We start from the raw sequence: 24,391 nt of genomic DNA on the forward strand, positions 1-24,391 counted from the left end.
CCCCTTAGGACGGCTTTTAGGGCACACCAGTATACGAATACCGACGTGTCTTCCGCGCGGTTGGTTTCGACATACAGATCTAGAGAGGTTTGTATAGCCTTTTGTGCCTCTGGCTGAGCCAACAAAAAGGCCCCCATTTTCCATGGCCCGGGGGAGACCCTGCGTTTACTTACATCCCATTGGATCAGCAAAGGGGAATGGTCAGACCATGTAATTGGTAGAATGTCAACTCTATGGACTGTGGATAGAGTCCATTTGTCAACCAAGGCCAAATCTATGCGAGAATATGAGCGATGGACATGTGAATAAAAGGTATAATCTCTCTCAGAGGGGTGTTTTGATCTCCACAAGTCAAAAAGATCATACTCTGCGATAACATTACGGAAGCCGGCTGAGCAGTCTCGTTGTCTAGTGTAACTAGAGGAGCGTAACGGCTTGGACTTATCTAGAGTGGGGTCGATAACCATATTAAAATCTCCTAGGATCAGGAGGGCCCCTTTAGCCTGTTTCTGGAGAGTATAAAGGAACTTCCTACAGAAGGGCACCTGTTTCGTATTAGGGGCGTAGCAAGAGGCTAAAGTCACTTCAACATTGTCCAACTGGCCCGTCAGGATGAGGAATCTCCCATCCGGGTCTGCATACTGGGAGGACAGGACAAAGGGACAATGCCGAGATAACAGAAGAGCCACACCAGCTTTTTTGTTAGGCCCATTGGCGGTATAACATTGAGGGTATCTATGATTTGTGAGAGTGGGAGGATTATGTTTTTGGAAGTGAGTCTCCTGGAGGGCGACTATTTGCGCTTTAGTTCTGTGGAAATAGTCCAGTGCCAGTTTTCGCTTCTGGGGGGAGTTTAACCCCTTAACATTTAGGGAAATTACTTTAACCATAGTCTAGCACAGAGGGGTAGCAAGCATCAGGTATATAATTGCGGGGATGGTAAAGGCCTGACATAGAAATGAGGATTAAATACCAGAACATTTTAGAGAGAAAAAAACGTGTAATTAAAAACAAAACAAAATAAGAAAGAGAAGAGTGATCCCACATGGGACCAAAGCCAGCCAGCACTAACAGGCGGCTGGGTACAATGGAGGTATGGGGGGGTAGCGGCCAATCTCCTACCTCCCGCACAAAGGGGGAAGGTACATTTCCCTTCTCTGAAGGTATACCGACCCTGACCAACATACTTAGGGTTTAACTTCAACTCCCTTAGTTTAAAAATGGATCTACATTGGGGAGTGGGAACAGCGTAAGTAACTCTAACAATTAAATGGCAGAGGGCAGAAACTAGACCTCATGGTAATATACCTAGAAAAAGTGAACACTGAAAAAAAAAGGTTAGTGGTGATACTATAAACTCAAACTTGTGGGCTAAATTAGGTGTCCCCAACTACTTTGCGCGTGGTCAACCAGTGCCCCGTACTGTGCCTGGAATTAGGGTAAGTCTTACATTGACTACAATTAGCACTTATATACGACATGTACCATGGGCCGACCACACAAGTAACAATGAGTTAAAGACAAATTTTGTAACCCGGTCAGTCCTCACCCCACCGTCGACCAGTCCTGCTGAAGTCGTCGTGTGGAAGGGGAGTCTGCCCCGGGCATGGGCATGTTCCAAGAGGCCATAATTTTCTGGCCATCCTCTGGATTAAGGATAGCGACTGTGGAGCCTTCACGGTGGACCAGCAGCTTTGTGGGAAATCCCCATCGGTATGGGACATTCGCCTTTCTAAGAGCTGATGTGATAGGATAGAAGGAGCGTCTTTTAAGAAGCGTGGCTGCTGATAGGTCACCGAAGAGTTGAATTTCACCCAGGATGGCCGACGATTCAGCAGATGGTCTTGCAGCTTTCAATAATGCTTCCTTGATATGGTAGTAGTGCATTTTCAGAAGTACATCCCTGGGAGCAACATCGGGAGCGGCTCGCGCTTTAGGAAGCCTATGTATTCTGTCAATAAGAAGGTCCGCCGATGTGACATGGGGGAGAAGCTTCCTAAATATATCCATAGCGTAGTCATGTAAGCTGCTATTTGAGATATTTTCTGGGATGCCCCGCAACTTGAGATTGGAGCGTCGTGATCTGTCCTCCAAATCCGCAATCTTATCACGTAGCGATTTAACTTCTGCTTCCAGGGCGTCATGTGAGACTATTAACCCATTATGAGAGCCGACGACCTCCTCCATCTTGGTCTCGAGATGGTCAGTGCGGCTACCCAGTTCGTCTACAGCTTGTTGGCAGTTTTGAATGGCGGCCCTAATCTCCGCTGTAACTTCGTTCTTGAAATCTGTAAAGAGTAGTTTCAATGTACCCACTGTGAGTGCGTCTGAATCCATAACTTGAGCGGATGACGTATTCGCAGGTGGAACAGGGGTTGACGTAATCTTCGTGTGTGCGTCTGGTGATTCAGGCACCTCAGGAGGTTTTTCTGTGCTCTTAGGGTGTGAGGTGTGTGGCGAAGCCTTAAAGAAGGGGATCTGGGAGATAGGCTGAGGTGGTTTGCTTCTTTTGGGAGGCATATCAAGCGACTTTAGACTCAGTAACGTGCTGGTAGAATAAATACTCTAGACGAGCGTCAGATCCACAGGTAGAGTTGCGGTCAGGTCAGTTCGTAATTAACATGGGAGGTAGGAGAGAAAGGCGGAGCTAATTGTGCATGGTGATGTTTCCAAGCCTAATCAAAGGCATGTTAGGAGTTTACAAGTGGTGCTTGAAGGTGTATACAGGCAGCCGGCCACTAGGTGGAGCTCCCAGGCCTGGAATGGTACTGTGCAGTCCTGAAGTGAGGGGGACTCGGCACCTGTACACCCCCTACAATTAAGCAGATGTGGGGTAGAAGCTGGAGGGTTTATAGGGGGCACTGGTGCAGGGACTCTGGACTATATGTATCCCAAGCAGCCCAGGGAAGCTTCAGGTATGGCCCAGGGGATATCAGCGCGCTGCAGCGCGGGTGGCTGAGGTTTAGAGGGGGTATGCCTCGCTTTTAGTGCTCCTGCGCTGACCCAAGGTGGTGGGCAGCCAGCAGCAGGCAGCGCGCAGGGACCCCCCAGGCAGGTACTACAGGGGGCTGTGTTTAGGGGATCAGCGCCGCGTCCACTTGTAAAAGCAAGATGGCCGCCGCAGCAGCCGGGAGCCCAGCACTATTTCTCCGGCACCCGTGTGTGATCCCCCCCCGCCCGCTCACCGCGTGAGTAGCACAGAGTGAGAGCCGCCCGCGGTGATGGAGCGGCGTCTGGCTGCGCTGTTCTCTTCCTCCGCTGGTCACTCTGTGCAGTCCTGGGTTCTTTAGCGCGTCGGAGCTCCGGACTCGGCCGGCGGCCGCACTCGAGGTCCCTGCTTCTGCTGGGGGGAAGGCCGCAACCCGCAGAGACCCGGAGATGGGTCCCCCGGCTCCGCAGCACGTCGCACCCCCCGTACAAAGCTGGCAGGAGGTAAGGGGTGATGCCCCCACTTGTATTTGCTGTTTATGAAGGCAGTTTTGGGGCTACAAATAGTGTAGATCGTGGGAGCTCTGGGATTCCACGTCTACCAGGGTTTCCAGCCAGGCCACGCCCCCTCCCCTTCCACCGATTCGCCAGGTTTTTATGGCGATTTTGTGTTGTAAGGCGAATTTCTGACTAAAACGGTGAATCGCCCTATTCAATGACCAGATGGCGAATACATTTCAAGGTTTTTTTCGCCATGATTCACCGAGTAGCAATTGCTATCTTTTTATGGTGAAGTGGAAGGTGAACTTTTAAAATAAAGTGTTTTGTTTTTTACAATTGGTGTCAAAAAATCTGGAGGGGCATGCTATTTTTATTCATGTGCTGTAAGGCACATGAATATATATTTAATTAAAAAAAAAAAAAAAATGAGATAGATAGATAGATAGATATATAGATAGATATATATATATATATATATATATATATATATATATATATATATATATATATATATATATATATATATATATATATATTTTTTTTTTTACACAGACCAGCCAGCAGGGGGCCGGAGCCGAGCCGCTCATTAGATATTCATAGATTAACTTTACCCGATCATTACATATGCATGATCGGGTGTAGTGAATATACCCGGTCCCCTGCTGGCATCTCCCTGCCTGCCACCGTCCGCCGCAGGAGCTCAAATTCGCCAGTCAGGGGCAGCGAGCCCCTGACTCGTTCCGGAACGCAGCGAGCTGTGGCGAATGTGCAGCGAATCCTAAACAGGATTCGCTGTATTCACATTGAATACCGCCCTATATGTCAGGTTAATGTTTATAGACCTTATGTCGTTAATTGGTGGTGCTCCCTGAGCTAGAGGGGGGGGGGGAGAGGAGAGGAGAGGAGAGGAGAGAGAGGTAGGTCCAGGGAACGGGTGGCACTCTAATGTAGTCGAAACAAGGTCTGTGGACTACAGACCTTGTGTCAACTACGTTATTATTGCAGCAGAGTGCCACCCGTTCCCTGGACATATATTCACATTTCCTTTGGAGGGGCACCTGCACAGTTGTTATAGTACTGGAGTGCCAGTCGTTTGGATACACACACACACACACACACACACATATATTGCATGTAAATAGTACAAACAAACAAATAAAAAACAGTTGTAGACAGGAGATAGGCAACCAGCCCCACTGTGTGGGTGGCTTTACAGGTTCCCATCTAATGTCAGTTACTGCTTGCAATAGAATAAAATAGTATTAAATATATAGGTTATGGGTTCCCAAAATGGCTAAATTGCACTGGGACCCAAAAAGATCATTCTTCAGGTGAGATACAGGTATATTTAAATTGCTATGTTTTGATTCAATTATTCTTCAGCACAAAATTATAACCCTGACAGAAAGGTTATAATTTTGTGCTGAAGAATAATTGAATCAAAACATAGCAATTTAAATATACCTGTATCTCACCCGAACAGTGCCAGTGTTAGTTTAGGGGTAAGCAACTACATATATCAGCTGGGCAGTCAGATTCAGTGAATAGGTTTACAATAATAATTCTAACATTACCACAGTAAGAATCAACATAAAAGTGTCCACAAAGTCAATTGTATTCAAGCATCTGAGTAAATACAACTGTTAATTCACAACCAACCACTAATCTTTGTGGTGTGTATCAGTATAGTGCGAGGCAAAACAGTGCCCCTGCTTGTGGTGGCACACCACAGTACCCTGCTTACAGCCCTGACCGTCAATTAGGGCTATATAAGGCCTAATTAGGTGTGGCTCACAAGTCAGCCCTCATCTGGAGGTTATCCTCTGTACCTGAGAAATTGCAAGTAACTGCAAGTTATTGGGATGTTAAGTGTACATGCTACATTAGGAATACATAATGACCAGAATCCCTTGATGACTGCTTGCAAGCTTAAATGTTTTGCTCGGCGTACGAACCAAGGACCAAATTCAGGGATGTATGCAGTGGCGATAATGATGCATGCGTCACAGTCATGCTGCACCAAGGTACCTTTGTGATATTGCTCTCAGTGAGGATTTATTGCAAATTGACGGTCACGGACAGGTTTAGAGACAGTTATGGGGAATGGCCGGACAAAACTCATACATGCTGCAGACGTTTTTGGTGCATATCTCCACCTAGATCAAAGATCTCTTATGAAGAGGACATTGTGAGCGATCACAGGGTTACTCAGATGGTCAATTATTGGAGGATCTGTGAAGAACGCTGACGCTCATATTTGTGAGTCCACGGTGGGCTTCAGAATCCATTTCCAGACGGCTAAATTGTTGGCATATTGCCACACTTCTGCTGTGAACAGGATCGCAGCTTCAAACTCTTTAGCATGTTACTCTGAATCTGGTCCAAACTCCTCATTATTCTATTTGGAGCTGTTGTATAGGTAAGTGGCATTAATATTCCGGCACAGTTGGTATCACGTATAAATATGGGCAGAACTGGATGGGACCATATTAATTTTAGGTTTTGTAAAATGTACAACTTAAACATTCCGTAATATGTTCACTTTTATAGCTTCCTTACCTTTCTTTGAAACACTAGCCCAAACTCCCGTAGGTGTTGCAGGAAGGTCAGTAATGAATCGCTCATCCCCTCTACAGAGTAATCCTTTTAGTAAGGAAGAAAAGTGTGGACAATTTACATGCATAGTATAATCACATTTGTAAATTGTCTTGAAGGGAAATACTCCCTTGTTTATCTAATATGTTTCATGTTGGTTTACCTTCCCCAGTGTAGAAAAGCTCAGCTGGAACATGAAGGAAAGTATCTCAACCAGATTCATCCCCCGGGTCTATGAAAGTAAAATAACAACAAAATAATCTGTGGAGAGCAAGCAGGTACAGCAACTTGTGCTAATTAGAGATCCATAATATCTGAAGCAAATTTGACTCCATAATATGAAAATCGGTACTTGTTTCCTAGAACGGCGCCCACTAAGCTATTTGCTTAGTGGCCTATTCTGCGTAGTGAAATCGCATCGCATGGGCCATTTTAGTGCGATGCGATTTTTTAATGTAATTTATTCACTGCTCTGTGTGCCCCAGGGCATCGCACCACCTGCAAATGCGTTAAACAGAGCTTCTGGCAGGCTGCCAAGTTTCAGAGACAGAGTGTGCGCGCGGCGGCGCCATGAAACTACACAAGTACTATATATATATATATATATATATATATATATATATATATATATATATATATATATATATATATATATATATATATATATATATATATATATTCTCAAAAGGGTAGAGAATAAAAAAATTGTGACAGAAGGAAAAAAAAAAAAAAAGAAAAAGAAAAAGGCATTGGGAGGAAGAATTACATCCGATGGTTAAGGTAGTGTTATAAAGATTTTGTATGCCACAGGTGGAAAAGTTCAGTAAAGCTTGGCTTAAGCATAAATACATATACACGGTCCGTGTAAAGTTAGGATACAATTATGTAGGTTGGTACCTACCTCAGCTGACTTGAGATACTGAAGCATGAAGTACCAGAGCTGAGAAGCGGTGTCCAGAAGCAGAAACTGAAATCCAGCAGAAGAAATGCTTGGGGCCTCTTCAGCATCGCTACATGATGAATGCAAAAAATAAATAAATAAATATATAAATAAAAAAAAGGGGAGGACAATTATGGTGTGTACACACGTTAGATGTGCCTGAAGATCCTATCCACGATCCGATCAGATAGGATCTTAAGGCACATCCGATTTGCATCCTATCTTGACTATATAGTGCAGCCAAGACTTTCTGGCTTCTGATACGTGAACGCGCATCGGATCGGGATCGCAAGGGTTAAAAACCTTGCGATTTGCATCCGATGCTGATCCGATGTTGACTATATCGTCAACATCGGAAAGGAAATCGGACCGTGTGTACACAGCATAATGGTGTGTACACACGGTCAGATGTGCCTTAAGATCCGATCGGGATAGGATCTTAAGGCACATCCGATTTGCATACAATCTTGACTATATAGTGCAGATCTGCACTATATAGTCTTGGCTGCCCTGTCTATCTGATTTACGATATCAGCTGACACGGGGGCGCGCATCGGGGTCACAAGGGTAAAAACACTTGCGATCTGCATGCGATCTGTGCGCAATTCCGACTATATAGTCAGAATCGTAAAGAGATTGTACCCGTGTGTACACAGCATAAGTCAATATAATGTTTTTCTTTTAAAAAAAAACAAAAAAAAACAAACCAAACTTGCCTATCTCACTACAGCAAGGCTTTCTGTTTAGTATTGGTACACACAGTAGATGCTTAGTAGCAACCCCCCAACACAGCATGCCCACTCCTTGGGCACCAGACCGAAACTGGCTCTATAGGCTAATAGGGCAGGGTAGAAGGGAGAGGGAGCCTATGCCGCTGGGTAAAGAAGTTTAATCAGTTGGTGCCCAGGCACCTCTGCTCCAATTTGTACCTGTCCACCATAGATGAATGGAGTAACCTGTATAGATCCAGCTCATAAAGGCTACTATTTAACTACTGTAAATGATGTAGTATATTACAATGTTGCTATAATTTGGAAATCTGTTTGCCAGGTATACATCACTACTATATTATACTGTACTGGAGGCAGTGGTATTACATTTGTTTTAATATTTGATATTTACTTCAATTGAAAATAAAAGTTACTAGAATATAGAAAGGGTCTAGTAAGCTGCACTGTGGTCCTTCTGGCTTCTCTTTCAGATCATCCTATGAAGCGCACACTGGGTACTGCAATACTTTCCTAACCACATTTGATACTTCTTTCTGTAGTGTATAATTGCAATATTGAGATACTTTGCTATAATAACCTACACAGAGTGGAACCAACATCAAGTCCATACATTTACTAGCACCTTTTTAAACAAGGCACAATAGATTAAGGATAGCTATAGTACAGCAGATTATTATAGATGAGAATATGGAGATTTACCTTTTCATGAGACCAGCTTGAATAAGAAGCTGTGCCAAATCCTGACTAACCGTAGCACTTGGTGACCCAACCATAAACTGCAGAATAACCTAGAAATGAGAGGACATGGACATAACAAAACTCATGTGCAAGTTAGTTACATAAACACTTCTGTAAAAGCACCACTTTATATGTACTGTGAATACAGTTCACTAACCATCTTCCATCCTCCAATCCATGCTCAGCAAAGTCGGCCTAGTCCCTGCACTCAACTCATCATCTCGACCCTATTCTATGACACCTTCCTCACTATAGTTTCAGTCTCTCTCCACTGGTGCATTTCCATCCTCCTCTAAACACCTATTGAACTATTAATGAGATCTCTCCAACTATTTATGGACAAGCACATACAGTATCCCTTTTTCTTTTACCTCATTCTTGACTTCCACCCTAACATTCCAGAGACTGCACTCACAAAAGTTATCTTACAGCAAAATCTTATGGTTCCCATGCACTTATGAGATATAGAAAAGTTAGATTTTGGTAAGAAATCTCCAGTTTTTTTAAAGCGGCGATTCCCTGGGCTGGATGAGAGGCATTACATCTTATTGATCAGGCATTACATTGATCAGCTAGCATGTGCAATCTCCTGCTGTTTTATGCTTTTTCAATTTATCGCACTACGACCTGCGATACGTGAAGATTTCTGCTCCTTTCCTGGCCACTCCTCTTCCACCCACGATTTCTGGTCATAAGGGGCATGCAATAAATTGCATGATTTTATGCACAACAAAAAGCACTTTCGATGTGATTTATCGCAAGGTGAGCTTCAAGGGAAATGGGGCCTGATGTTGCATCGTATGCAATCGCACAAGTGTATGGCCAGCATTAGGTTGGGTACACACTTCTAGATATACCTGCACACATGCTGCCAGACCACAATGGGGCAGGCGTTTCTCTGGCATTTGTAACATTTCTTTCTTTGTTTGTTTACCTCAGACCGCTCTGTCACTACCTCAAGTAAACGCTTTCCTTCTCTCCAATCTTTCTAGTTTATGGAGTATGCAAAGTATTGCTCTTGGACCGTCTCCTGGTGAACTAGAATTGCTCATATGAACTCTAGCCTTCTCTAAGCTGACGATACCCTAATTTAGCTCTCTGCTATATCCACATGGTTGTACCAAGACGATTAGAATTTTTCTTCCTCGATTCTTACATCAAAGTGTCTGACTCACAAGCCAGTCCTTTCCTACCCACTGTTTTAAGGTCTAGATTTTAATATTGTACTTTGTATGCCCCTGGTTTACATAAATCTAGCCTCAATAAGCCATGCAGCACATGAGTAATGTGCCAGGTCTCATGCAACTGCTGAAAATGAGTCTTATTTGCACATTTATGCTCCTGAGGAAGGTGTGGGCTTGCCACACTGAAACGCATCGAAACCCGCAAAACCAATTTCCATCCATCACCCTGTTCCGGACCAGCACACCATAAGGAGGTCACTGCACATCGTTTAGGACATATACTTTATTGCGAGGACATCTTGCTAATTCAGCTGTACTCTGACCGACATGGTGTAAACAATTTTATTGCTGGACAATTGACCAAAACTATCCACCTGAGCATTGATTTATACCACTCTTACCTTGCAATGTGCAATTAATGAAACCAGAAATCATTGTGCATCAGATCACCATTATACCCTCCAATACCAAAGGTGTCTTTTCCATACTCACAGCTACAAATATTTATCGGGAGTTGTGTGGGTGGATTTTAACTGCTAAATTTTAAATACATGTACATGAATGCACCTTTTAAGGAATGCGTTTTTATAACTAAATGTGCTTTGAAGGACATTGTGCTAAGTAATTTGATATGGGACACTTGTACATTATGGACCTGATTCTGGTTGGTTTGCAAAAGCAAACTCCTTTAACGGACAAAACCATATGCAATGCAGGTGGGGCTGATGTAACATGTGCAGAGAGTTACATTTGGGTGAATTATTTTGTTTCTTTGCAGGATAAATACGGTCAGCTTTATTTTTAAACTGCAATATAGATATCAGTTTGAAGTACAAGCACACACCTAAATCTAACTCTCTCTACACGTTACATCTGCCTCACCTGCAGTGCACATGTTTTGTCCATTAAAGAAGTACCACTGGTTCTGAGGAAGACACCAATGGTAACCAAAGGCGGGGAAACGCATCAACCACGAGATTGAATTACTGCACCATCCGTTTTTTTTTGCTCCAGAAATAGCTGCAATACATATTGGATAAGCAGCAGCAGCTGGGAGAGGACGGGGGAACCTAACAAGTGCAGGTATCTTTTTCAATCAAAAAAGTCTGGCCAGACATGGACGATCATATATGAAGTTGTACTTGAAAGGACTTTACCAACATTGACTTTTTAACAAACATCAAAAGCTATTAACAAAAAGGACTCTTAACCTGACAGACCCCAGGGTTATTAATCCACCTATACTAATAGTATCAGGACCCTTTATGTTAAATGTTGTCTGTCCATGTCTAGTGCTGAGTGCACCGTATAATTAGATTATATTTTATTATTGCAAATGTTTTATGCCATCTCTGGCCAGTGAACAATATTTAAATAAATAACATAATTAATGTGTAAATCTGTCTAGCGCAGTTTTCTTTTTCTTTGTTTTCGTAACCTAAAGCGTCAAACAGCCCTTTGTATACTGCAGCTGGAAGTGTATTTGATCTTTTTTGAACCGAGCGCTTTACTTTAGTTTTTTCTTTGGTTCATTAAAGAAGTAGTTTGCTTTTGCAAACCAACCAGAATCAGGCACTATGTGTAACCGAGTATGTATAAAGAGCGTAATGGGCAAAGGGGTCTGTTTTTAAGCCTTGGATGATGTTCAAGTGGACCAATCAGCTAATTTTTCAAACAGTCTGTAGCATGAAAGTTGGGAGTGGACTGGCTGGAACCTTAGATCTGCCCACCTTATCTCTCTCCAAGGCTTAGTAAATAGATCCCTTACTGGTCAACTTAATCAGCAGTGTCTCCTCCTGCTGCTAGTCACATTGCCTTAGCGACTTCTGCACTTGAGCTGGTGTGCCAAGAGGGGCTGTTTGGTGTAACTGCAGGAAAGAGTTATGCGAACATATGTAGGTCTTGCCCTTCCCTATGTGTAGGGTCAGAGCACTCTAGCACCTAAAAAAATCTAGGTCGTAAAAATCATAGGAAGAGATAGTTAGAAGCGGTTTGGATGCTATGGGCAACTTCTCCACTTTATCTCGCTCCAAGACTGAATAAATCTCCCCCATAAAATTTTGTAAGGTGTAGATATACATTCAAATTGTAAAAGGGAAAACGTAGGAGGAAAAGAGAATGGCAGAAAAGCACATCTGGCGGTTCGGTCATGATTGTGTGCATGATGTCCTAATCTCCACTACAAACTAATTAGTGAAACCCTTGTAAAACATGGGACTGCGGTCAGCGGGTCTAAAAAAACAATTATTTTAACTGGGAGCTTTCTCCTTCATGCCAAAGTAATGTTGGAAGCATAGTGTACCAGTGGTTTGCAAGATGCTACCCCCTCACAGATTTTGCAATGATCTTCCAGGCAAAGTATGCAGAGAAGGGCTAACTGGACAAGCTGCAGCTCTCTAACCCAGATTGTTGGATTACTGTAGAACATTCCACCTCACCTCCCATCTGCTCTCTGCATATTTATCCAAAGAAGGTACATCTTTTCCATGTCTGTCAGGACCAAGTAGACTGCCATCATCAGCCCAAGCTTTCCCTCTATAAAATAAATCAATGATACAATATAGAAAACCACCAAATACAGAACATGGCCTTTCTGATTAAAAATAATCTGAAACGTGATTTTTTTTTTTTTGCACCAAAAATAAATTAAAGGGAACGACGCAATACCACATGCTGGTTGCGGGAAAACAAGTTGTATAAAGATAACAAGGAAACTAGGATTTCCCTTGACCGTGTCTCTGTACACAAACAAGATATTTCAGCAAAAAAAGGTCTTACCCTCCAAGCAGAGCAATCCTCAGATTTTCTCTGAAAATTGGATTAAGAATAAGCCCCTGCAGTCCACCAGGAAGCTGTTGTGTGTGCCACAGGCGCAGCCCAGACAGGATCTGCGTGTTCTCTTCATGTTCCCTGGAACAGTCAAATACAAAATTGTCACAAAAACATACGAACACAAACAATTCTAAAGCTCCTTCAAAACACGTTTTCTTCCATAGGTACTTGTCTCCTAGCACGGCCACCACGATTTCTATCGTGGTGGTCGTGTCGGAAAAAATTGTGTCGGTCGCGTCGGGTGCATACCAAAACGCACACGACGCGACCGACGCGATGTACCCGATTTCTCCATAGGCTTCAATGTTAAAATAATTTAACATTGAAGCCTATGGAGAAATCGTGTCCATCGTGTCCATAGGCTTCAATGTTAAATTATTTTAACATTGAAGCCTATGGAGAAATCGGGTCCATCGTGTCCATAGGCTTCAATGTTAAAATTATTTTAACATTGAAGCCTATGGAGAAATCGGGTCCATCGTGTCCATAGGCTTCAATGTTAAAATTATTTTAACATTAAAACTGAGTCCATTTAACATAGTAAAAAAATGGTAAAAGGGCCAATATGGGCCATTTCTCATTGGGTATGGCCCAGTCATGTGTGTAAAAATATCGGCCCCCCATTGTGGCCGCCACCTCCACGATTGACGCGAACCCGAAGCGTGGCGAGCCCGCGAGGGGCGGCGGTGCGCGTCCTCCGACCTTTTCATTCCCCTACTATCCACGTCGGCGTGGAGTTGAGAATAAATTAGTGTGGTGAGCGCAGCGAGCCACCGAGCCCGAAGCGTGGCGAGCCCCGCGAGGGGACGCTGATACCTTCACAGATCCCTGCGTCCCCTCGCGGGCTTCACAGGTATCAGCGTCCCCTCGCTGCGCTCACCACACTAATCTATCCTCAACTCCACGCCGATGTGGATAGTAGGGGAATGAAAAGGTCGGAGGACGTGCACCGCCGCCCCTCGCGGGCTTGCTCGCCATGCTTCGGGTTCGCGTCAATCGTGGGGGTGGCGGCCACAATGGGGGGCCATTATTTTTTACACACATGACGGGGCCATAACCAATGAGAATTGGCCCTTATTAGGCCTTTTCCCATTTTTTCCTATGTTAAATGGACTCAGTTTCAATGTTAAAATAATTTAACATTGAAGCCTATGGACAAATCGGGTCCATCGCATAGGCTTCAATGTTAAATATTTTAACATTGAAGCCTATGGAGAAAATCGGGGGCATCGCGTCGGGACCAATGTTAATGGTCCCGACCGACGCGATGCCCCCGATTTTTTACCTTTGCCGGCAAAATGGACCTGATTTCAAAGGAAATCGGGTCCATCGTTGGGATCGTGTACCTTAACTTAAAGGTACACGATCCCAACGATTGTGGCCGTGCTAGGAAACAAGTACCCTTCCAAAAGACTATTCAAAGTGAGAAGTGATTTATTAAGCTGCCTACACACTGGGCATAATCTTTCAAAAGTATTGGCCAGCATGTATGCGATGACAAACGAACAATGCGCAACTATCTGTACATGTAGAGACAACCGGACACATTGTTAACAAGGGCACCTGGCTCCCCCCACATCTGCAAGTGTGTATGCACTTGGCAATGATGGAACCCCCTCCACCATCATCCATTGTGTACTGGATTATTGTTTCTAAGAAACCTCCCTGTAAGCCAGATATACCATGCCCTCGGTAGTAGTGGCAAAACTCTCCCTATATCCAAAAAAAGGGAAGAACAAAGTATTCATTATCGGTAATGAAAAAAACAAAACAATATCTAAAATACTTCAAGCAAATGAATAAGGGAGAATCAACCTGTAATGTCTCAAAATTTGAAAGTTCAGCCCCTAAAACTTTAGGCCTAATGTGGAGTTTGAATAAATCTTTGATGGTGGAATGCCTGTGAATGACCAGTTCTATGCATGTGCAGTGCCCCAAGATGTAGCCCGATTGTTTGGCTCCATTCTTCGGTCGATTCAGTTGTTAATGTTTAGCAATGTGCCATCAGAATGCAATGTATCTTGCTACCACATATGGATGTCGATCATCTGGATACCAAGAGAAATGTTATCATTTTTAACAAGTTTCCCTCTTTTTGCTTCTTAAATTTTCATGACCTTACTTGTGGTTTTCCTTCTTTACCCACAATGCAACAGCAGCTTGGGGCAAAGGCTGTTCAAGAAAGAGCATACGCATCACATAATTCTTGGCAAGGCTTGGTAGTTCCCTGGGAAAGATTTAAAAGGAGAAACAATGAAGGAGACATACAAAGTAAAGAGTCATCAGCCAACCTAATAAGTCTCTTTTAGCAAATACATTTGCAGCTTACAACTCACCACATTTAAGGCCACATGGTTACATTTTTACAAGCACGTTTATTAATGCTTCAACAGTTGCTATATCTAACCTCCCAGCACAAATAGCAAGGTGCGCAGTATACATTATGGCAAGACGGAACCACACTATTGAAAGACACTACACTAACCAGCAGCTGGGCAGTAACTACTACTTCAACTCAGGTCATTTGTCAACTGCTGAGCTCTCAAATTAGGTCAGTCTTTAACGTATGCAATAATTAAGTGGCAAGTGACTAATTCTAACACAATCTTCCCCAAAAATTAAGCAATGATAAACCTCGGTGATAGACTTTAATAACATTTGACCTTAGATGTAAAGTTTACAGCATACAAGTGGAGAGGGGGGCCATACACACGGGGACAATTTTTCCTTATTTTCTCAAATATCGGTCTAGATTGCTTAGAAATTGAGCATACATCGTCCTGTGTGTAGGACGTATATCAAGGTCCCTCACGTCGCCTGGTCAGGTCTTTAGTGCATCCATTTAAAAACTAGTTAGATTGTCTGCATGTGCTAAAGAAAGCACTGGTTATCACAGATTGCTCAGCACACATCACTATGTGTGTGTATAGGGCGCGATGTGTTCTAAGTGATCCGTGCTACCCAGATCACTTGGCACAAAGTTAAACCCCACATCGCCCATGTGTTAGGGGGATTCAGAGAGTGAAGTAGATACACAAAGCAACCAGCTTCTGTCACTGTGTGGACTGTGCTAGATAAATGACAGTTCCAGATGATTGAGCAACTTATCCACCTTATTTGCAAGGCATGATAGATCCCCACCACAAGGCTTTACCACTCTTTTACTACTTTGTAAGGTAAGCACATATTTAATCACCTATATTACTCACCTAAATACGGCCAAACACGTGGCTGGATGGTTGTACAGTCTGTCGAGGACACCTGGGCTCAGTTCTTGAAGAAACTCATGCAGATTCTTACACTTCAGGTGTACCCGCTGCAGCTTCATCCTGAGCATACACATGGATGAATTAACTCAAACACTCCTTATGAGGAAGTCTTGGACAATATTTAACACATTGTATAAAAATCCATTCAAACGCAAATACAATTGCCAGGTAAATGATAGAATACACTTTCATTTGTATTTCTTCTGCGTAACATAAGTTTTGAGTCTATAAAAGAAAAAACTTATGGTATATATATTAAATGCTCTTTTAGGTTATATTCTACACTTTATTTATTTTGAACACTTTGGTGCAGATTTAACAGCCAGCAATATTCTTGGTATCCCTCATTAGTAGTTTTTAATGGTGTTCCAGCAAATCACCTCCAACTGCTTAACAAATGAGTTATTGGGCCCACACACTGGGAAACTTCAGGGCATTTTCTAAGCGATCTGACTAGAATGAATGCATGCAAGAAATCTTGTGAGTTTGCCGGTCGGGGCCAGTGTTCTCACTGGAAAACACTGGCCCTAACAGATCTGTGCGCTGAGCAATCTACATTGCTCAGATTGATAAGCAGTGTCGCCCCATGTGTGATTGGGTGGAGTACAATTTAACATAAATAACAAGAATATCATGGGTTATCTAACCCTTTGTTCTAGACTAAAACCTAAACACTCTACTTAACAGAGTACTGTACATCAGCAGCAATGTGTGATGTATCAATCCCATAAGACACAATGCAGCTGTCTCTTGCTCTCTATAATCATGTACAAAGCTACAAGGTAGGCTGCAGGCAGCAAAGAAAAATACTCTGCCATTGACACGAACAAAAAAATAAACACCCTGCCAGAGACACCAGAGGGGGTGCTGCTTAAATCCATTAGTTGCAGATGGGCACCACCAACTGCCCAATAACAGCTAATCACAGGGCTATTTTACATCACTGCCAAGTACACTGCTGTAGCAAACTTAAACTAAAACATATGGGGGGTGGGGGAGAGTGCATGATCTGTCTAGCTTGCTTAGAAATGAAGCACAGATCACTCTGTTTGTACAGCCCATAAGTTTCCCATCACTGGCTCAGATCTTGAGCACATGCAGTCACAATCTAGATAGATCACCTGCATGTGCATAACTCACCCCAATATGGCTACACAGACTGGCCACGGCAATAACAACGTTGGCACCAGGTTTCCCTGAGTACATATTTGTAGCAAAATAGTAGGTTGTCTTTTCCTGAAAGGCCACAGTTGTTTTTTGGCAGACACAGCAAAATGAGAAATCCACTGCAGTAAACAAATATAAAGTACGGTAATAACAGAAAAACTAATCATGCAATTACGTTGAGAGAAAGACACATTGTTTCCATTTTCAGGGAGTGTTAGGAAAAATGCAGGTGTACCCAGGCGTTTTCAGGAAGGGTCTGCGACATCAGCTTCGGCTCCGAACAGAATGTGGGCCAGATGCACTAAGCTTCAAAAGTGATAAAAGGAAGAGTGATAAACAACCAACCAATCATCTCCTGCCTGACATTTTTCAAACACAGTCTGTGACATGGCAGGTAGGAGCTGATTGGCTGGCTGTTTATCACTTAGTGCATCTGTCCCTGTATCTTTTGCAGACTTATAGACGTGTCAGAGTAAAGGTCCAAACATACTGGGCGCTTTTGCTCATCGTGTATGCACAGCGTTGATGAGGAAAATCGCTTGGCTTAAAATCACTCAGTTCATACACACTGAACGATTTCCACCCTTCCAAGCAGTTTTCCCAGGGGTAGACAGCTTTGCATAGCGGGACGCTATGGAAAGCCATTCATCCCAATGCTCTTCTGTTGGTAATACAAGCAAATCAGCGTCCAGATATGATGCGAGAGCGCGCATCAGCGCACAATGACAGGCAGTACAAACTGGGCAGCTTTTGAGCTGAAAGCAGCTCAAACAGCAAAACTGAGCTACTTTCAGCTCAAATTCTAGCAGCATGTATGGGCCTTTTCTCACATTTGCAAAGACCGGATGCATCATTTCATGGTTTGTGAAATGTGTATGGATTTGCAGGTGAATAGTGACCGGAGTGTCACTCGGAGACTTGTATGGGGCGGGTTTTATGTCTGTCTGGGCGGCAACTATCTTATCACAGTGAACTGCAACTTTGCAGATGAGCGATCAGTTCTGAATCAGGCTCTTCACCCAGAAAAGCAGTCATCACATCACTCTGCATATGTGCAGGGCACTCAAAGGTCCAAAACCCAGATGTACGCATGTGATTTAGTTCAGACTAGTAAGCAGATGGATGCATGTGCCTCACGGCAGAAGTAATTCTTTTTGTACATCATCCCACCCATAGAAAGAAACAGATAATAGTCATAGGAGGGATTCATTTGCTGCAGTAATTTACTACGGATAACTGGATATCTCACACACACAGTTCAGAGACACCTATACATTGACGGGAGAAGCAGCTATGTAACATGCCCTTACCTTATTAATGTGATCAGCAGCAGCAAAAAAAAAAAAAAAAAGCAACCTTGACAAAAATGACGCCCAACTGCGCCTGTTATTAGCGGACTTGTTAGCAGCACGGTCTGTGTCCGTGTGTATGTAACACGTGCACCTCAACCAAGGTATCTTCTCGCGAGATAATCACATGTAAACAAAGGCACAGGAGAGCGGCGCATATCGGGGTTACTGCCGCGCGGCTGCTGCTCACCCTGATGCGGGCCGGCTCCCCCTCCCGCCACGTCCAGCCCGTGCACCGGTACCGGCCTGCAGCTCCGGGACTCTCGTAGCCGGGTGCCAGCGTGCTGCGAGCCGCCGCTGTCAAGTTATTCTACGTCATCACCCCTCTGCGGACACACCCCAGGCGCACTGCCATTGGTCCCGGCCTATGAGTGACAATGTTGCTATAGCCAGAACTGTTTCGTGATTGGCTTGCGCTGCTGCTGTTCCGCTTTCCTTGTTGCTGTATGTGTGTATGGGATTTTCTGTTGGCTGACTGTGTCTCAAGGAAGGTGGTCGCAGATTTTAGTGGCAACTAGCAGTAGGGTAAGTGGGGCATGTGGGGTCTAAGCCGGCTGAGGGGCACAGCAGCCTGGGCAGCCATGCTACTGTATGACTTTACATAAGACCCAATAGATGTATGTGCAGGAAGACCCCTATCCCCTTCTGCCATCACTGTTAGGCACTCTGGAGTTGGGCGACCATTGTGACTGTGCCTCTGCACTCCTGCACACATTTGTGCCATATTGTGTGTAATGATTTCCCGGGAGACTGCTCACACACTGCCCAGTATTCTGACAGCTCATCCTCCTGATGGGACTCTGTACGGAGAATCTACCCTGCAGAGCTCATGTTTATCATGTTTATCACCAACTTTAGCTAATGGGGTACTGCTGCTGCAGACTCTTATACACTGTGGCTATTTAAAGTTGGACATAGAACACAGATTCTCAACAACCCTGCTATTCAGGACCCCAAACAGTCCATGGTTTCCAGGTCACCCGTGGATCTTTAAAATGTGACACAGCACACCTGCCGAGTGACCTGGAAAACGTGACCTGTTAGGGGTCCTTGAAAAGCCGGCCAGAGATACACCACCATAGAGGATGTGATGGCACCTGTGTCCAAACTTTATGACAAGATATGTCTGTGTCATCTGCAAGGCTGCTGTCAGGAATTGTTAGGCTCAGGACTGATCAAATAGACCAGTGGTTCTCAAACTCGGTCCACGGCACCCCACACAGCACACAGTTCACATTTTCCAGGTCACCCGGCAGGTGCACTCATTATTGACTGACACATTTTAAAAGATCCACAGGTGGCGCTAATGATTGCACTTGATTCTGTGAGGAGACCTGCAAAACATGCACTGTGTGGGGTCCTGAGGACCGCCTTTGAGAACCTGTGAAATAGGTAGTCCCTCTGTGGAAGTACCTGATTGACTGCCAGTCCACAAGCTACAATTGGCTTGCTTGCAGACCCAATTTCAAGTGCTTTCTTCATGGCCGCTTGCCTGTGCACCAGCTGCAATGAGCTGCTGGCCTGGCCAGCACCAATCCAGGGAGAGGGCCATTCACTGTCTTTGCCTGGGACTGGAGTCCGCCATGCCCCCGATGGCAGCCCTGAACACCAGTGGTGACCCTGAGAGTGAACGGGGCTATCAGTATTAGGCTGGGTACCCACAGGCATTTGAACAAAGCAAGTTGGAATTCCAGTCATACCGCATTTCAAATGTATACATGTTTTCCATACAGTCAATGGCAGGTATTCAATGCCGGTGCGAGGGGGTTAAACTGCGAGGATCACAGAAAACCAGCGATCCTCGCAGTTTAACCCCCGCGCCGGCCGCTCACACTATGCAACGTTCCGGGGGAATCCTCGCCGTCACAGAACGGTGAGGATTCCCCTAAACTGCGAGAGCCGCGGCTAGTGCAGCAAACTCGCTGTAATTAGCCTCGATTCTCGCAGTTTTTGGAGGCACATTCGCAAATTCCCCCTCGCTCAAAAAACGGAGCGAGGGGGAATTTGCGTATGAGGGGGGTCAGTTGAATACTGACAGGGTGAGCGGCGACTGCGAGCAAAAAGTCCGGTACTTATGTAATATCTGGGCTCCCATTTTTCTTATGAGACCGCGTCCCCTCGCGGGGCTCGCTGCGCTCGCCACGCTTCGGGCAGTAGTTGGATAGTAGGGGCATGAAAAAATGGGGTGCATTTAACAAGGGAGCCCAGATAATACATAAGTACCGATTTGTATTTTTGACATCTTTGGTTCAGTTGCAGGCGATATGTCCTATTAAATCCATTAAGGTTTTTAATAGCTTTTAGGCAGTTATGTTTAGCGCAAGTAAACACTTCAGAAATGTCAGCCTGAATTTTTGGCCTAGTCTACAGTCACCTGTTTTCATAGTTTTGGACACGGTTCAGCTTTGAGGAAGCAACCCGTTACAATTTTGAAACATGTTAGCAGTATTTGGAGAAAATAGTACTTGCTATGTTCACATGGTAATAATGGTCTGTGCAGCACAGTCGACGGATGATAACAAAATAGTTGAGTATTTGTGTTTTGTTCGTCAAAGTTAATACCAACAAGACGTATTACACCTGGGATTTTAGAAACCAGCCGTATTGCACCTGGGATTTTAGAAACAAGCCATATTGCACCTGGGATTTTAGACATGGGTTGTGACCCCTTTTACACTTGCCTCCTGACCCTGCAGCATCTCCCAGCGCCAGCTTTTCCATGGCAGTGAAATGGTCATGGGTCGCATCAACCCAGGTTACCGGTTTACACTACACAGCGAGCTGGGTTGAAATGTCCCTGCTCGCTACCCGGGACATTTCAAATGGGTGCGTTTACACTGCCTGTGAACCCTGGTTTTTGCACTCTCCATTGGGGAGTATTTATCAAAGTTTGGAGAGCGCTAAAATTGTGACAGTTACATTACCAATCGATCAGCTTCTAACTTTAAATTTTTAGCACCATCTGTAAAATGTAAAGGTGCCCATACACGTTACAATTATTGTATCCAATATTGGATACAATATCGCATCTCATCGCATCTCGGTTTTGTGATAAGATGAGATTAGATGAGATTTAGTACAAAAAGTATGTGCTGCACATACTTTTTGTACTAGATCTCATCTTATCGCAAAACCGAGATGCGATGAGATGCGATATTGTATCCAATATTGGATATAATAATTGTAACGTGTATGGGCACCTTAAGGTAGAAGTTGATTGGCTGGTACTTTATCATTCATAATTGTATCTTTTTCCAAGCTTTGATAAATACTCCAAAGTGAGTTTGTTTACGGACATCAGTCAGCTATGAGTAGTCTTCTGTGGTCCATGCTTCTTTTCTCTAATTGAGTGATACAAATGTAAAGTCATTCAGTATGAAAGATGATCAGTGCAGGTGGCAGTAGCAGACAGACATTTTTACCACACCCTTATGATGGAACATCTTATCTGGAACTATAACCGTAATGTTACTTTAGACTTTAAAAAAAATATGTTTATTACTCGATTAGATAAATCATGTACAAAGACTTCTAGAAGCCATAATGAAGACACTAAAGGCCAGGGCCGGTGCCACCACTAGGCAGCTTTAGGCATTTGCCTAGGGCGCCGGCCACTGGAGGGCAGCAGTAGGGAGCAGGCCCCCCCCTTGGATGGAGGTGAGCAGCAACTCACCCCCACCCCCTTACTGGCGCTGCGGCATCACTCACCCCCGTGGAGCAACTTGGCAGACGTCGCCACACCACCTGGCATCCTTCCCCTCACCACCTGGCATCCTTCCCCACCCTGGAGCGATGCCACGCCACATCCCCCAGCAATTCATTCCCCCCCCCCGTGGAGCGACGCGGCGGCCCGCAACGCATCACTCGGCACCCCCGCCCACCTGGAGCGGGTGAGCCCCCCCGCCTGGCCCTGCTAAAGGCACATACTGTACATCACAATGGTTAACTTTTATTCAAAATATATTTGAGGCTGAAATAATTCAAATTAAACTGACTTCTTTATCTACAATAAAAACAAGTATACCGAAATTGAAAAAGCAGGGATATTCAACATGCAGCCCTCCAGCTGCTATCCTGCTATTGTTTTGCAAATAGGACATGCTAAAACTGTAGCATGGCATGTTGGGATTTGTAGTTCCACAGTACCTGGAGGACCACATGTTTCATAACAGAGCAATAGAATATTTATTTGAACATCACCTGTTGAATATAAAGTATATAGTGGAAATTTACATTTTGTGAGCTAATCATGCAGTCACCAATTCACTTGTAAGAAATGCCTCATAAATATTACTCTTGTAGTGCTTCAATGGCATCACTGTACCCTAATCAACTGATAGGTCTTGTCACTGTCAACCCCTGTGCCGTTGACCTTTTACTTGCGTCTAACATTTGTTACTGTCAATATAGAGGTTGCACACTATTTTTAGGCATCTAACTAGACGCAATCAACCATTAGTGGATGACCACGTGATTTTTGATCTAGACATCGTTGATCCGCTGTACTGTAACCCTTTGAGATATAGAGGGGTTGATGTATCAAGCAGTAAGGGTGGCGAGGTGACCCATAGCAACCAATCAGCTTTGACGAAGAATCTGTCAAGTGCATTTTTAAAAAAAAGCTTATTGATTGCTGTAGGCACCCTCTCTATTGGTCCACTTCTGCCTTTTCCCTCCAAGCCACATCTGTGTTTTGACATTCTATAACAAATTTACTACATAACCTATTTGAAAGCTGCTGGTGTGTCCTGAAAGCAAAGAATGAGATGCTGTTATATAATTCATGTTAATCTGCAAAAAAAAAAAAAGTGGCTTAAAGAAACTGATAACTGACCCGAAGTAAATCAATAAAGTTTTCTGTTATGAAGCTATATTGAATAAGCTTGTGAGGGATAAAATAATTCTTAAGTCCCCCCCAAACACTAGTGCGTCTACTATTTTAAAGTGCAACGGAATCTGCTGCGCTATATAAGAAACTGTAATTAAATAAATAAATTACATGTGATACCCCGGCACTGATACATCACATGTTCCTTTTGCATACGATCCTATTCACTGCTACAGGTTACGACAAATTTTTATGGCAGCTATGGCGACCTCCTTATCCAATACGCCCAGGACTGTGCAGCGGATTGGAATCAGAAGTAAATGTCATTTGACACTTTATTATTTATTAACAGTTTCTTATATAGCACACACATATTCCGCAGCGCTTTACAGAGTATAGTTGAACATTCACATCAGTCCCTGCCCCAGTGGAGCTTACAATCTATATTCCCTACCACATGTACACGCACACACAGACATTCTAGGGTTAATTTTGTTGCGAGCAAATTAACCTACCAGTATATTTTTGGATTGTGGAAGGAAACCGGAGTACATGGAGGAAACCCACTCAAGTACGGGGAGAATATATAAACTCTGCACAGTTAAGGCCATGGTGGGAATCGAACACATGACCTCAGCGCTTTAAGGCCGTAATGCTAACCATTACACCGTCCGTACTTTACACACGATTTATCGGCCCAATGCTTCAAAATTGTGTGAAAAGGTCCCAAATCCCCAAACCTTGCAAAGGATCCGACTAGTTTGACCCATAGCTCTCCTCCATACTAATCTAACATTTTGGAAATGACTGTTTGCAGAATACACCTGGTCCTCCTCTCATGCATCATAAAATGGCCAAGTCTGCTCTATACAGGTCTGAGAATACCTCAGCCTGCACTGTTCAGGGATTTGTGAATTTCTGTGATACTGTCCTTATTTTTAAAGTAAAGCCAAACAAACCTTGACTGTTGACTAAATGACTGTTGCTTTATAAATAAGCGCAGATACGCAGACATTTCTTCACAACCTGTATATCGCAGACTATTATCTTTCCCCTAGTATCTTATATGATAATGAAAGGACCCAAACAGACTGACCCATAGCTTTCTTCCAGACTGATCTCAAACTCTTAAAATTATTGCATTTCTACATTACTTTTAATGTAGGTTTGATTTGTCAACTAGACTGGAAGCTGGCTTTGGAAGAATTTATTATTTGATATTTACATATATTACATATCCAGGCGCACTAGTAAAATTCCTGTGAAAATGGCAGCTGTACCATTTCCTTGAAGACCTACGTATGCACACTAGTCTCTGGCAGAACAGCA

The 24,391-nt window shown here is 43.9% G+C and overlaps 2 protein-coding genes across 6 annotated transcripts in view; one reads left to right on the forward strand and one right to left on the reverse strand.

Annotated features, from left to right (window-relative positions):
- Positions 1-18,575, reverse strand: part of GTF2H4 (general transcription factor IIH subunit 4) — a 34,091-nt gene extending 15,516 nt beyond the window's left edge. Inside the window, exons 1-9 of one of the 2 annotated variants that reach the window (XM_083173744.1) lie at positions 18,196-18,575; positions 15,659-15,778; positions 14,572-14,676; positions 12,396-12,527; positions 12,056-12,152; positions 8,395-8,483; positions 6,926-7,034; positions 6,188-6,256; positions 5,989-6,072 (exon numbers count right to left, since the gene is read on the reverse strand). In XM_083173744.1, coding sequence (XP_083029870.1) covers positions 5,989-6,072; positions 6,188-6,256; positions 6,926-7,034; positions 8,395-8,483; positions 12,056-12,152; positions 12,396-12,527; positions 14,572-14,676; positions 15,659-15,777 — 804 coding nt within the window. In that variant the 5' untranslated portion in view covers position 15,778; positions 18,196-18,575. The remainder of the gene's footprint in view (positions 1-5,988; positions 6,073-6,187; positions 6,257-6,925; positions 7,035-8,394; positions 8,484-12,055; positions 12,153-12,395; positions 12,528-14,571; positions 14,677-15,658; positions 15,779-18,195) is intronic. The other variant, XM_083173745.1, reaches the window with a different exon arrangement.
- Positions 18,364-24,391, forward strand: part of BCAS3 (BCAS3 microtubule associated cell migration factor) — a 1,098,472-nt gene continuing 1,092,444 nt past the window's right edge. For 3 of the 4 annotated variants that reach the window (XM_083173742.1, XM_083173743.1, XM_083173741.1), the window contains exon 1: positions 18,365-18,759. The gene's annotated coding sequence lies outside the window, so the exon portion shown is untranslated. Of the gene's footprint in view, positions 18,760-24,391 lie in introns of all 4 variants that reach the window. The other variant, XM_083173740.1, reaches the window with a different exon arrangement.

Source organism: Crinia signifera, chromosome 2, assembly GCF_055691185.1.
Source record: "Crinia signifera chromosome 2, ASM5569118v1, whole genome shotgun sequence".
NCBI lineage: Eukaryota > Metazoa > Chordata > Amphibia > Anura > Myobatrachidae > Crinia > Crinia signifera.